The 14,394-nt window shown below is 30.4% G+C and overlaps 1 protein-coding gene across 1 annotated transcript in view; it reads right to left on the bottom strand.

Moving 5' to 3' along the window:
- Mcm5 (Minichromosome maintenance 5) overlaps positions 1–14,319 on the bottom strand; it is a 37,232-nt gene extending 22,913 nt beyond the window's left edge. The window contains exons 1-5 of the mRNA XM_075367063.1: positions 14,104–14,319; positions 8,547–8,673; positions 7,627–7,755; positions 3,967–4,139; positions 274–429 (exon numbers count right to left, since the gene is read on the bottom strand). Coding sequence (XP_075223178.1) covers positions 274–429; positions 3,967–4,139; positions 7,627–7,755; positions 8,547–8,673; positions 14,104–14,258 — 740 coding nt within the window. The 5' untranslated portion in view covers positions 14,259–14,319. The remainder of the gene's footprint in view (positions 1–273; positions 430–3,966; positions 4,140–7,626; positions 7,756–8,546; positions 8,674–14,103) is intronic.
- Between the last annotated feature and the right edge of the window lie 75 nt (positions 14,320–14,394).

Raw genomic sequence — 14,394 nt, 5'->3', positions numbered from 1 at the left:
ATCTTTCAACAAAAGCTTTAAATTTAACATACTGATATTAAGAAAATAATTTTTACAAAAAATAAAATTTGCTTCAGAACTACATTTGTAATTGAAGAAAATATAGCTACAGTAAACTATACTTGTCATTTATGGCTTCCAAGGAAGACTTTTTAATTTTATTCAGCTTTATAGAGGCATAATTATCATTCTCAGATGCAGTTATTTACCGATCTATCATAGGCAAATTAATGTAGACCCACACAATCAGTTTTATAAACAAAACTATCTTACCGATCCATATAAAGTTGAACATGTCTAGGCATCTCCCCTTGAGGTACAGAATCTGTGAGTTCTTGTAGCTTTAAAAGTTGAAAATCAACACAGGAACATTTATCAGGTACTATGAAGTATGGATCCAAAGGACATTTTGGTCGACCAGCTTGCTCCCTAACGAAAATAAATATATTTATATATTTTTTAACATTTTATTGTACACACATATATATATATATATATATATACTAATTAAGTTATTTAAATTAAATTTTTTGTAGTCCATATCTCCTCTTTACGTAAAATCTAGTTAACTATATAATATAAAATTTATTCAGCTACTCCACAAAGTAAATTATTAAAGAACATTTTTACCTTACTTTTTTTTCACATTAAAGCGCTATCGGGCATAAGCCCACGTCTTCAGTAATGGGCTTTTTTTTAAATTAAAATTTTACTTTTTTACATTTACATATTAAATAACATAACATAAAATTTATAGAACAAATTTGTTCAGTCAATAAAAAAACAGTGTACAGTACTATATTAACATTTTGACCGCGTGTTAAAGAAGGTATAGTATTGTATTAATAGACAGCATGTTAAAGGAAATTTTATTATATAACGTTTTAAATTAAAAAAAAAAAAAAAATTTAATGACTGAACAAATTTGTTCTATAAATTTTAATGTATCATGTTATCTAATGTGTAAAATTTTAATAAAAAATAATAATAAACATTACTGAAGACGGGCTTATGCTGGAAAGCGCTTTAATGTGAAAAAAATGAAGGTAAGAATGCTCTTTAATTCTGTACTTTGTGGAGGCTGAATAAGTTTTGTATTATATTTTTTTTTTTTTTTTTTGTCTTCAGTCATTTGACTGGTTTGATGCAGCTCTCCAAGATCCCCTATCTAGTGCTAGTCGTTTCATTTCAGTATACTCTCTACATCCTACATCCCCAACAATTTGTTTTACATACTCCAAACGTGGCCTGCCTACACAATTTTTCCCTTCTACCTGTCCTTCCAATATTAAAGCGACTATTCCAGGATGCCTTAGTATGTGGCCTATAAGTCTGTCTCTTCTTTTAACTATATTTTTCCAAATGCTTCTTTCTTCATCTATTTGCCGCAATACCTCTTCATTTGTCACTTTATCCACCCATCTGATTTTTAACATTCTCCTATAGCACCACATTTCAAAAGCTTCTAATCTTTTCTTCTGAGATACTCCGATTGTCCAAGTTTCACTTCCATATAAAGCGACACTCCAAACATACACTTTCAAAAATCTTTTCCTGACATTTAAATTCATTTTTGATGTAAACAAATTATATTTCTTACTGAAGGCTCGTTTAGCTTGTGCTATTCGGCATTTTATATCGCTCCTGCTTCGTCCATCTTTAGTAATTTTACTTCCCAAATAACAAAATTCTTCTACCTCCATAATCTTTTCTCCTCCTATTTTCACATTCAGTGGTCCATCTTTGTTATTTCTACTACATTTCATTACTTTTGTTTTGTTCTTGTTTATTTTCATGCGATAGTTTTTGCGTAGGACTTCATCTATGCCGTTCATTGTTTCTTCTAAATCCTTTTTACTCTCGGCTAGAATTACTATATCATCAGCAAATCGTAGCATCTTTATCTTTTCACCTTGTACTGTTACTCCGAATCTAAATTGTTCTTTAACATCATTAACTGCTAGTTCCATGTAAAGATTAAAAAGTAACGGCGATAGGGAACATCCTTGTCGGACTCCCTTTCTTATTAGGGCTTCTTTCTTATGTTCTTCAATTGTTATTGTTGCTGTTTGGTTCCTGTACATGTTAGCAATTGTTCTTCTATCTCTGTATTTGAACCCTAATTTTTTTTAAATGCTGAACATTTTATTCCAGTCTACGTTATCGAAAGCCTTTTCTAGGTCTATAAACGCCAAGTATGTTGGTTTGTTTTTCTTTAATCTTCCTTCTACTATTAATCTGAGGCATAAAATTGCTTCCCTTGTCCCTATACTTTTCCTGAAACCAAATTGGTCTTCTCCTAACACTTCTTCCACTCTCCTCTCAATTCTTCTGTATAAAATTCTAGTTAAGATTTTTGATGCATGACTAGTTAAACTAATTGTTCTGTATTCTTCACATTTATCTGCCCCTGCTTTCTTTGGTATCATAACTATAACACTTTTTTTGAAGTCTGATGGAAATTCCCCATTTTCATAAATATTACACACCAGTTTGTATAATCTATCAATCGCTTCCTCACCTGCACTGCGCAGTAATTCTACAGGTATTCCGTCTATTCCAGGAGCCTTTCTGCCATTTAAATCTTTTAATGCTCTCTTAAATTCAGATCTCAGTATTGTTTCTCCCATTTCATCCTCCTCAACTTCCTCTTCTTCCTCTATAACACCATTTTCTAATTCATTTCCTCCGTATAACTCTTCAATATATTCCACCCATCTATCGACTTTACCTTTCGTATTATATATTGGTGTACCATCTTTGTTTAACACATTATTACATTTTAATTTATGTACCCCAAAATTTTCCTTAACTTTCCTGTATGCTCCGTCTATTTTACCAATGTTCATTTCTCTTTCCACTTCTGAACACTTTTCTTTAATCCACTCTTCTTTCGCCAGTTTGCACTTCCTGTTTATAGCATTTCTTAATTGCCGATAGTTCCTTTTACTTTCTTCATCACTAGCATTCTTATATTTTCTACGTTCATCCATCAGCTGCAATATATCGTCTGAAACCCAAGGTTTTCTACCAGTTCTCTTTATTCCGCCTAAGTTTGCTTCTGCTGATTTAAGAATTTCCTTTTTAACATTCTCCCATTCTTCTTCTACATTTTCTACCTTATCTTTTTTACTCAGACCTCTTGCGATGTCCTCCTCAAAAATCTTCTTTACCTCCTCTTCCTCAAGCTTCTCTAAATTCCACCGATTCATCTGACACCTTTTCTTCAGGTTTTTAAACCCCAATCTACATTTCATTATCACCAAATTATGGTAGCTATCAATGTCTGCTCCAGGGTAAGTTTTGCAGTCAACGAGTTGATTTCTAAATCTTTGCTTAACCATGATATAATCTATCTGATACCTTGCAGTATCGCCTGGCTTTTTCCAAGTGTATATTCTTCTATTATGATTTTTAAATTGGGTGTTGGCAATTACTAAATTATACTTCGTGCAAAACTCTATAAGTCGGTCCCCTCTTTCATTCCTTTTGCCCAGCCCGTATTCACCCACCATATTTCCTTCCTTGCCTTCTCCAATGCTTGCATTCCAATCTCCAACTATTATTAAATTTTCATCTCCTTTTACGTGTTTAATTGCATCATCAATCTCTTCGTATACACACTCTACCTCATCATCATCATGGGCGCTTGTAGGCATATAACAATCGTTGTCGGTTTAGGTTTTGATTTTATCCTTATTACAATGATTCTATCGCTATGCGTTTTGAAATACTCCACTCTCCTCCCTATCTTCTTGTTCATCACGAAACCTACTCCTGCCTGCCCATTATTTGACGCTGAGTTAATTACTCTAAAATCACCTGACCAAAAGTATTATATAATTAACTATAAATTAATATGAATACAAAATTATTCAGAATTACAATTATATAATCAAGTTGCTATTTTTAAAAAATCCACATCATGGAATCAAATATAATTTTTTTACAAATATAAAAACTTACGTGTTACATTTTCTTGGAAGAATGTAACCATCAAGTCCAGGTCGTACTGCAAGATCAGGAATTACTGTCCTACACGAACGACACTGAATTGCTATTTTTGTTGCTTTGGCTCTTACACCAGTTGCCGAAACTACAATGCCAGGTATTTTTATCAGGTGAGAAACTGTATCTGACTAAAAAAAAAAAAGGAATAACATGATTAGATATCTTCAAATCATAGTGTACCACATTTAGGCAATTGGAAGTTATGCCTTATTTACAGTAATATGTTTATAGATCAGTGGACATTAATAAATGAACAAATAATATTTGAAAAATGGTGGTTGATAAAAGAAAAAAATACATGAAATATGACTTAATATATGATAATTATACACAGATTTAACTTGGGACTGAAGAAAGAATTTCATCATTATCTCTCTACATTTAAGAAAAAAAAAAATCAATTAAACATGCATCTTCTCACCTAATTTTGCTACATACCACTGTGAAAATACTTAAAAAAAAGGGAGAAAAAATTATTTAAAATATTTTATTAATAATTAATCTATATATTCTTACTGCTTTACTTACTGTATTAATTACTATATCTGCTTCAATGCATTTAATTTTTTATTTTGTTTCAATTAATTATTTACAAGGGGCGTAAAAAGTTAGTAGTGTTTTTGTCCAGATTTTTTATTTTAAGAGGTATTTTGATGAATGTTACCATATTTCATCAGTTGTAATAATGCTTTACACATGGTACCAATGGTTAATTCCATTAGGTGTAAACATGTTTCATCAGTGCCAAGTAACATACAAATCAGAAGTCTACACAACTCATTTTCTATGGGCAAAATGCAACTATATTGAAATTCATTACCAGTTGAAAGATTAGTCACTATCTACAAATAAAGTGATTAATCCTAAATAACAGAAAAATAGATAAAAAAGATCAAGTTAAAAAAGATCTTAAAATTTTGACTATCTTAAACTAATTTTACATTTTTCAGGAGCATAGAAACATCCATAAAAACTCAGCGAAGAATTTTTATTTAAAGAGAAAACTACTAAATCATCCTAATAACAAGGGATACAGAAAAATGTTTGGTCATGCTGTTTGTATTTAATTGAACTAACTATATTGGGTAATGTTTATATTGTTGCCACATGGACATGCCAAGCTTGATATTGGCAAGTGCGATACTAGTCATTCAGATGTCAGTGGGAAAACAGTATACCAACATGCGCCTGCACAAGCATCATTACCCACCAAGCCAGCTAACCACACAACTCTCCAACCATTTGCAGGTGCCTATAAAGAGCCAAACGACACAGCAAGGATTATTTGTTCACAGCAACCATCATGTGGAGAAGTTAATAAAAGAATGAAGAAGTTCCCTAGCTGGCCCAACATGGGACCTCCTGGCAAATAACATCATTACAGCTGGAGCAGCAAGCCTGACCAACTCACAGAGGAAGCTGCTGGGCACAGACGCTACCTTCCCATCCCCCAGCTTCCCGGGCTTCAATACAATATATAAGCATGCATGCACACACAACTTGGTATACATATAAATAAATTTTACAACTTTCATCTATGATCAAGCAGATTTACAAGCTAGACTATATAATCTAACAGATTATACAATTAAATTTGTTCCACATACTAACATAAAAAGTACAAGTTACCAAGCTGCAACAAACATAAATGGTCAAATGGAGAATTCTTCCTCTGCAATTCAATTATAAAAATCTGATAATTAACTACAACTATCAACTGCATAACTGATATCTCAGTTTTAGTATAAAAAAAGTTTAGTGGCCCTACTGCTATTAATTTTTAAAAACATAAAGTAGATGAATAAACTACAAAATAAGGTAACTTATCAAACTACTTATGTGATGGTAATAAAATGAAAAGCTGGATTAGGAAAACATTTATTACCAAATAGTGGAGTAATGTCAGGATGTGTGCATACGCTACATTCCTCCCTTTAAAATATACTCTTAAATTTGAATGTAATTTATAAATTAATTCTCAATGTACAAAATAAATAAAATATCATATCACACATAAATTACATTAAAGGTCAAAATCTACTTAACATTCAGTAATTAGGCAACAGAATACACTGAATGCTGACTAAATACTGATTTACTATGATGTAATGATTTCAGTGCGCATGTGTGAGTGGCAAGCAGCTAGCTGATGCTATCTGCTGTTTAATTGTATGCTTGTCAAATCAGTTTATTTTTCTTTTTTTTGCCACAATAACCAGTTTCAGGCTGCATTTGTGAAGAGAAGAGCATCACTTTTCAGATTTTACTCAGGTACTATTATTATTTTTATAATTAATTAAAAATGCTTGCTTTTGCAGTAACAAATGACTGCAATATAACCCGAAAAAATTACCATATGAGATTTGCGTAATTTTTCATGAAGTTTCACAATGTAAAATTAAGTTGCTATTAAAAAAGTTATGCAATTTCAAAATTCACTTTAAAAAGAATCCTTTACAAGATATGTAAAGGTAATAATTAACAGAAGAGTTCATATGAAGGTTAATGCACTGGAACCAGTGTTCCTATTTTTAGGAATATTACATCACTGCTACTAAAGTAAATTCATAGAAAATTTATTTAAAAGTTACTCTAGCAGATTTATTTTAAAACTACTTGAGTCTGCGACAATTCAATCACATTACTTTTTCTTTTTCACTGAATCTATTTTTCAATGTAATTTTACAGAATCCATAATTTTTTTTCTGTCCTGAGCAGCATCCCCCCTTCATTTTTTTTGTTTGTAAGCATCCAGATCCTTCTACTTACTCTCAATTTTACCAACAAGATACTTTAGAGAGAACAATTTCTACATAGGGTAATTTCCCAACCAAAATGTTGGTTGGGAAAAATGATCATTTTATATAATTTATTCATAAAATTACAAAATTATTTTGTTCCTTCTTAATACTTATTTAATAAGTATAAAACACATGAAATTCTGTAGTAAAACACCTCATAGTACAATAGCCAAAATAGACAGTTACTACACACAATGAAGCAATAACAGTACGAAGTAGATGAGAACAAATGATGCAAACACAAAATATCAACACTTAATATGTTGTAAATGAATTAGTTTTAATTGATTATAATTAGAATAAATTATAGCACAGTTGTAGTTGTAAAAAGAAACTTAATCAGTATGCTTGACTGGATTATAATGACAATATAGTTTAACAGAAGACTGTCAGGAGATCTACTGAAAAATTATGACTGCACTACACATAAGAGAAGCAAACAAAATATTTTATCACTACAAATTAACATGTTATCACAGTTTAGTTAAAAATAATTACTGGAAGAACAAATGTAAAAAAAAAGTAATAACATGAAATACTGGATTGGAATAATAACACCACATATAATTGTGGATGTTTGATTGAACCTTAACACCCACAAGCTTTTTTGCATTCACTTTAATCTCCTACTAGAATAAACTACTCTCCTAAAGAATATACTGCAATAAACTTATTTTCTATTATAAGATATTTTAGTGCATAAAGATTGCTCCCTACTAGAACATACTAACTGAAAAATCTGTTAGATAAGTTAAAAGGAAAAAAATATCATGTTGAATACTTGTTATAAAAAAAAAATCACCATTAAAGTTACCTTCAAATCTCTTAGATTTGATGAAAATGAATCAGACGATAGTAACACTTGAATATCTTCAACATGATCCTCTCCCTCAGGTCTTGGTGCAGTCACTTCATCCGCTACATCTCTTGCTGCTTCCTCAAACTGCAATATTGTCAGATTATCAAGAATGCAAATAAATTTTTCAACAGATTCAGATTAAATGGTAAATTTTGGCTATTAAGGAGGGTAACATCAATTGCAATTTGAAGTAATAAATTAAATCAAAATATTTTTAGCAAGAAATTTATGATGTAAATAAACTATTATAATGTAAGAAGTTTATATCACTTGTATGCCGTACTGTAATTGAAATAGTAAAATCAATTACCTTATGTACCTACCATGGAACATGGTACACATAATAAAGGTCTTATTGTACTAAGGTAATTATGAACCTAATAAAATGTTTGGGCACAAACACTTTTTTTTAATTACTAAAAATTAGCAATCTGCTTTCGTATTACAAACTGGTCTTCCAGGGGCCTTTCAGAACTAATTATATAACTCCTTCACAGTGCATTTATTGGCACACAGTTGCTGAGGACAAATGATGTCAACTTTAATTTCCGTGTAATTTAAAAATGAATTTGTATTCGTTTATTACATTTTTGAGAATGAATATTATTACATTTTGACAAGTAGTTCAGCATAATGTTTTACTTTAAAACAACAGAATTCCTCGATAACTAAATTCTTTTAAGAAATAGTCAATTAGTCAATTTCTATTTTTTTGTATCTGTTAAAATTTCAAATAATAATAGCTAAGAGATTTTACAAGTAAAAGTAATATTTGTAAGGAAATCTTTTAATTATATAATAAATTTTCAAATAGAATACTGAAGAATACTAAGCAATAGAATTAAATGATAAAAGAATGTAATAATTACACTTACAACAGGAAGATGCTCAGAAGGCTGCTTATACAATTTGTCTGCTAATGTTTCATCAAAACTTGCTAAATCTTCAATACTGATCTGAATCCAATACTGTCCTAGATTATACTGACGCTTTAGCATATCCCTTAAAAAATAAATAAATAAAAAGCATGCCAATACATTACAGACTTTTGAAGTTATTATTGTATTTTTAATGAAATCATTTAAGTCCTAGATTAATAAGTTTTTAACAAATTCACAAATGTTTTGCACTTTATATCCACTACAACACTGAAACGATTTTCAAACAGATACCAAAAAATAAGAAAAAATGATATAATATCAATAAAATCCCTGAACTTTTTAAATAAAAAATGTTATTTAACAATAAAAAATCAACCACAGCTAAGAGCAGAAAAAATCTTGTTTGCTACAAAATTAACTAGAGCTAAGCTATTAACTAAAAACAAATGTATGGTTAAAAATTAATTTTAGTCCACTTCGACTGCACTATAGCTGGATTGATTTATGTTGTAAATGTACATGGCAAAAAAAGAAGATTTTATTGATCATGCCGAAAATTTAAACTGTAGGGTATAGTCCTGCCATAGTTCTTGATTTTGCTTGGACCATCCAGATTTTGAGGCACTGAGAAATGCTTCAAAATTTGTTTGAGGTAATTTGATTTTTCAGAGTTCAGAAATGTCCATGTGTTGTAAAAATTAAGTAAAAAAAACACAGATATTAATGAAAAATAATGTCTGGCCAGCTTACAAGTGTTGTTTGCAGTGACAACAAAACTACGTTTACTAATAACAGCTCTTTCAAAACGTGTTTTGCTGCCTCAACATTCATTTGGAGTGGAGAGGGGTTTGCAGTGGAAGCAAGTTTTAAGTGAGGGGGCATGGTGTTGTAACAACTTGCTGGCTTCCTGTGTTATCTCAATAAGTTGTTTAGTTTGTGAATTGCTGATGGAGAGGATTGTGTACTGTTATTCATTTGTTACAATTACTGCTGAAAGTGGATAATATTTGGTAAGAGAAATGTATAAATACCATAAACAATTTTAACACATAAGTAAGCTTAACATATTAATTTTACCATTAATGCCAACTGTGAATAATATTTAACTTGCTAAACTGAAAGTGCACATTTTCTGAGAAATTACAGACTGAATTCCCCTTCTTAAAGAGATTGCATTTCAAAATTCTGAGTGATCCTTGAAATTTACAATACACCTTTTTCTGAGAAAAATAAAGGCCATGGAGATGTGGAAGCCCATATTAAAACAGAAAAGAATAAAACCTGTGCATTTACCAAACAAACATCTACCACAGCAACGATTTTTTAGGAAACAGAGCCTGATTGTTCTGATTTGCAATGTGCAGCCAAGGAAGCCATGTTTTTCTTTCATTCTGTAATGCACGATTTGAGCTTTAATTTGACTGCTTGCCTAAATTAATTAAAAAGTTTACAAATTCTAAATTTCAAGTAAGATGCCTTAAAATGGAGGCAGTTACTGTTCACGTCATTGGACCCTTTGTTTTTAATCTGTATTGAAACAGCTGGGCAAAACCAATTTTGTGGCCATTATTTTTGTCGCATTTAATAGGAAAAACTTAAAATTAGTGCTCAGTTTTGCTCAATACTATGTAACAGCCCAAGGTATAAAACAAAAATGATTCACTTTTAAGAGGTTCCTGGTGAACATCGGAAATTATTAAAGAAATAACAGATTTGTTAAAAATGTGCCTGTCTGCAGACAATACGCACACAAATTTTGAGGGAGTTGAGAAATATGAGAAAAATAATGTGATTAGAAAAATTGGGGCAGAGCTAAATTGATAAGCCCACCGGGCTGGGTTAGTGGTTAACTTGACACCACAAATCAACTGATTTTGAAGTTGAGTGTTCTAAGATTCTAGATTCCTAGTAAAGGCAGTTACTTTTATATGGATTTGAATACTAGAACGTGGATACCGGTGTTGTGTTTCAATTAACCACATATCTCGGGAATGATCGGCTTGAAACTGTAAAACATTATACTTAATTTGCGTTCATACATATCATCCTCTTAGGTATTACCTTACGGTGGTTCTAGAGGCTAAACAGAAAAAAGAGAGAGACCTAAATTGATCACTCATTAGTATTGGATGTAATGCACATATCATGCACAATTCTGTACATCATTCCACTGACATATGCTGATTGATGCTGAGGCTGTGACTAAAAATTAAAAAAATATATATATATACACGGTTTGAAACACTAAGTTGAAAAATTTTTGTGAATGTCGATACAAAAAACTTATGCTACAAGGAAAAACTCGTTTTCCAAGCTTAGAACCCACCGTTCAGCAGATATTAGATATTTTCAAGAAGTTGCATCTATTCTTTAATAAGCAACCAAAATGTCCTGCAATAATACAAGATTTTTTTGATAACTCTTTGTTCAAAGTGTATTTGCTGTTTGTTCATGGTACTTTTAACAATATTTCAAGATGCTATACTTAAAATTAAATCCAATAAAAAGAGTGCCACTGAAGTAGCTATAATCTATGTGGGCATTACAACAAAACTAAAAAACGGACAATCCATGTTTTTACAATTTTTAAGCAAACAGGTACTACTAAAAGGGGGGGCTTAAAAATTGATGATACTGTAAATTAATTTTGACAAAAGTCTCAAGTTTTCACTTGATGGCATTACAATAATGTAACAAAATAACAATTGATTCTATCAAATTTAAATGGTTCCTCATCAACAACCAAATCACGTGATACAAATTAAAAGAGAGCCTTCTCATATACACAATTTTGCTATTGGAGCTGTAAATGTACACACTATATTTGATGAAATGGCATTAATTAATCAAATCAAATGATTAACGGTGTAAAATCAGGAGATTGGGATGAATGGGTCAAGATGCAAACGGACGAGAAATGGGTTCACATGTATGAAATATGCCAAAAAAACTGGTGTAAAAGTAGAAAATTTAATAAGTTGTCGAATTTGTAACATCCTAGGTCTTCAACAGTCATGGAATGGATGTTTTCTACAATGAAACATATGTGGAGACCTGAACATGATCTGAGAGTCCCTGTTGCTTAAACATAAAATTTAAATAAAAAAATATAAAGTTAAATATAAAAATTGGTACTTTTCAAGAAGATGCCCGCATTTAGTCAGACGACGATCTGCATTTAGTCAGTTAGTTGCTGTAGTTAGTCAGTTATTTTTTGGATGGCACCACTGAAAGGAGAAAATAAATAAATTAAAATTATAATCTAACTTTATATAATAAATTTATGAAGTAACTAAATATATATGTATATAAAAAGATTTATATTTAAATTAATTCTTTTGTTATTGTATTTGTCCATTTTCCCGTCAGTACTATTTATGTCAAACACAAAAGTATAAAACAGTTCACCACCAAGAATACAGAATTCAATAATGCTTCTTACCTTATGCTTATTGTTATTTCATAAAAGCGCTTTCGAGGGTTCCCTCATTATCAGTTAATAAAACTTTTTCTTTTTAAATAATCACACATTAAACTTAAAAACATTAAAGTTGTAAACATATAAAAATATGTAGTTGTAAAAATTAAAATAAGCTAGCCACAGTAATGTATGTGTGGCAAGTCACATAAAAACTTTTCTTAATTTTTATGACTACATATTTTTATATGTTTACAATTTTAACATTTTAAGTTTAATGTGTGACTTTTTTTTAAAAAGAAAACGTTTTCAACTGATGAGAGAAACCCTTAAAAGCACTTTTATGAAATAACAATAAGCTTAAGGTAAGAAGGATTACTAAATTCTGTACTCTTGGTGGTAAACTGTTTTATGCTTTTGTCTTCGATATATAGACTTATATAATAAATAAATCTAAAAGCATAAATATAATCTAACCAAACTTAACCTACACTTGCTAGTCAAGTTTAGCGAGCGAAGCAAGTGTAGATTAAGTTTGGTTAGATTATATTTATTTTTATATAAAGTTAGATTATAATTTTAATTTATTTTCTCCTTTCAGTGGCACCATCTATCTACTAACTACAAATCACCTTTCTTCTGCGGGCATCTTCTTGAAATGCACCTAAAAATTAACTTTGAATCCAATAGTAACTTTTTACGAAAACAAAAAAAAAATAACAAGCAATTTCTCACAAATGTTTTGTCGCCAGAAAGTATGAATGGTTTCAATGTATTAAAGAGAAGATCAAAGATGAAAGAAGAAGAAATCACTTAGATAAGTAGAGTAAAGATAATCATATTTTTTGATGTTAAAAAATATACGTAAACAGTATAATAAATGAAAATTAGTAACCACTAATAAACATAGTCTCAAAAATCACTTTTTTACCTTCATTTCCCCCTCTTGTCGTAAGGCATCCAAGTTTGGGGTAAAACTATGGCAAGCCTAGATATAGTACTAATAATACAATGCTAAAGTGTACAGAAATATTTCATTATTATGAGTGTTGTTGCAAACTTTAACTATGAGAATATATATTTAATTGTAATAGAAACAAAAAAAACCTATTTCACCAGAAATTTTTAATGCATTCATATCCATCTGCTTAAAACTAAATTTGGGTTTGATAAAACCACAAATCATGAAATATAAACATAAGATTTAAATTATATATACATTCACTTAATATATAAATGTTGTGAATTCTGCAATTTTCACGTTGGGATGAGTCTTTTATGGGAATGTGAAGAACACAAAGGTTGTAGTTAATACTGCTGGCATATTTGTGATTTGTTTCTACTTTATAATTGGCAAATGTTGACTAACAATGAACAAGTTACATACCACAACGTTACAATGATGTACTTACTACTAGTTCACTGTAAGTTAGACTGTATACCCAGTTTGTTCAAAACAGAAATTTGCATTTATTTTTTACTGTACTTCTTGACAAAAAGTTGGTTTAGTCACTACTCTATTGTCTGTATTATACGGAAAAAAAAATACCATTACTATAGAACAAATTTGGTTTGGTTAACCACAACAGATTAAGTTTTATATAATTTGGCAAGCATTGACAGCAATTAGATTGCTGGTCACCATCTTTTTTTTATAGATTTCAGATTTCACAATACATTTTCTCCACACATGGATAGTGAGATTAAAAAGAAAATATTGCGTTCAATGAACTGGTTTGCCAAGACAGTAGGACAGACCAGCAGCTTACTACGTGTACTGAATCAGTAAGTTTTTCCATTAAAAAATGTATTAACCCAAGTAAAAAATGATACAGACAATGCTTCAGTTTAGCAACTCAAAAAATTCATTATAAATAAAATTCTACTGTTTTATAATGAAGCAACTCTAGTCTATCTTTTTAACAATTATAAAATTTAAATGCCCTGAATAAAGTATACATTATTCTAAATCGAATCAGTAACCACTGTTATTACTTCCATAACGTTTCTTGGGAAATTCTATTGTTACAAATTGTCAAGAAATTAAAAATGATACAACACTAATTAATCACTCTTAACTTGTGTTTTAAATATTTAATTACTGCTAAACGTAATAAAGTGCACACAGATTACCTATACTTGTAATTGAAATTTCCTTCGTGAAATTGCCTGAGAAAATCTTTGAATTTCTTTTTTACACTCTGCAAATTAATATGTACATCGCTCTGACCATCATCTCCTCCGAAATTATCAGAAAAAAATATACCAGGATCATCAAAACCTTCCATAATTGAAATCTTCTTCGGCTAGAAGTGAAAGAATAGATCACAAAACACCAGTTATCAGCTTTTGGAGGGAAATAATTCCAGTGCCTCTGAGATGAGGTTGGTGTTAGCTAACTGCATATTTACTTTTTTGAATACG

Source organism: Lycorma delicatula, chromosome 5 (assembly GCF_047948215.1).
Source record: "Lycorma delicatula isolate Av1 chromosome 5, ASM4794821v1, whole genome shotgun sequence".
Lineage (NCBI taxonomy): Eukaryota > Metazoa > Arthropoda > Insecta > Hemiptera > Fulgoridae > Lycorma > Lycorma delicatula.
This window is presented reverse-complemented; position numbering and strand designations above follow the sequence as displayed.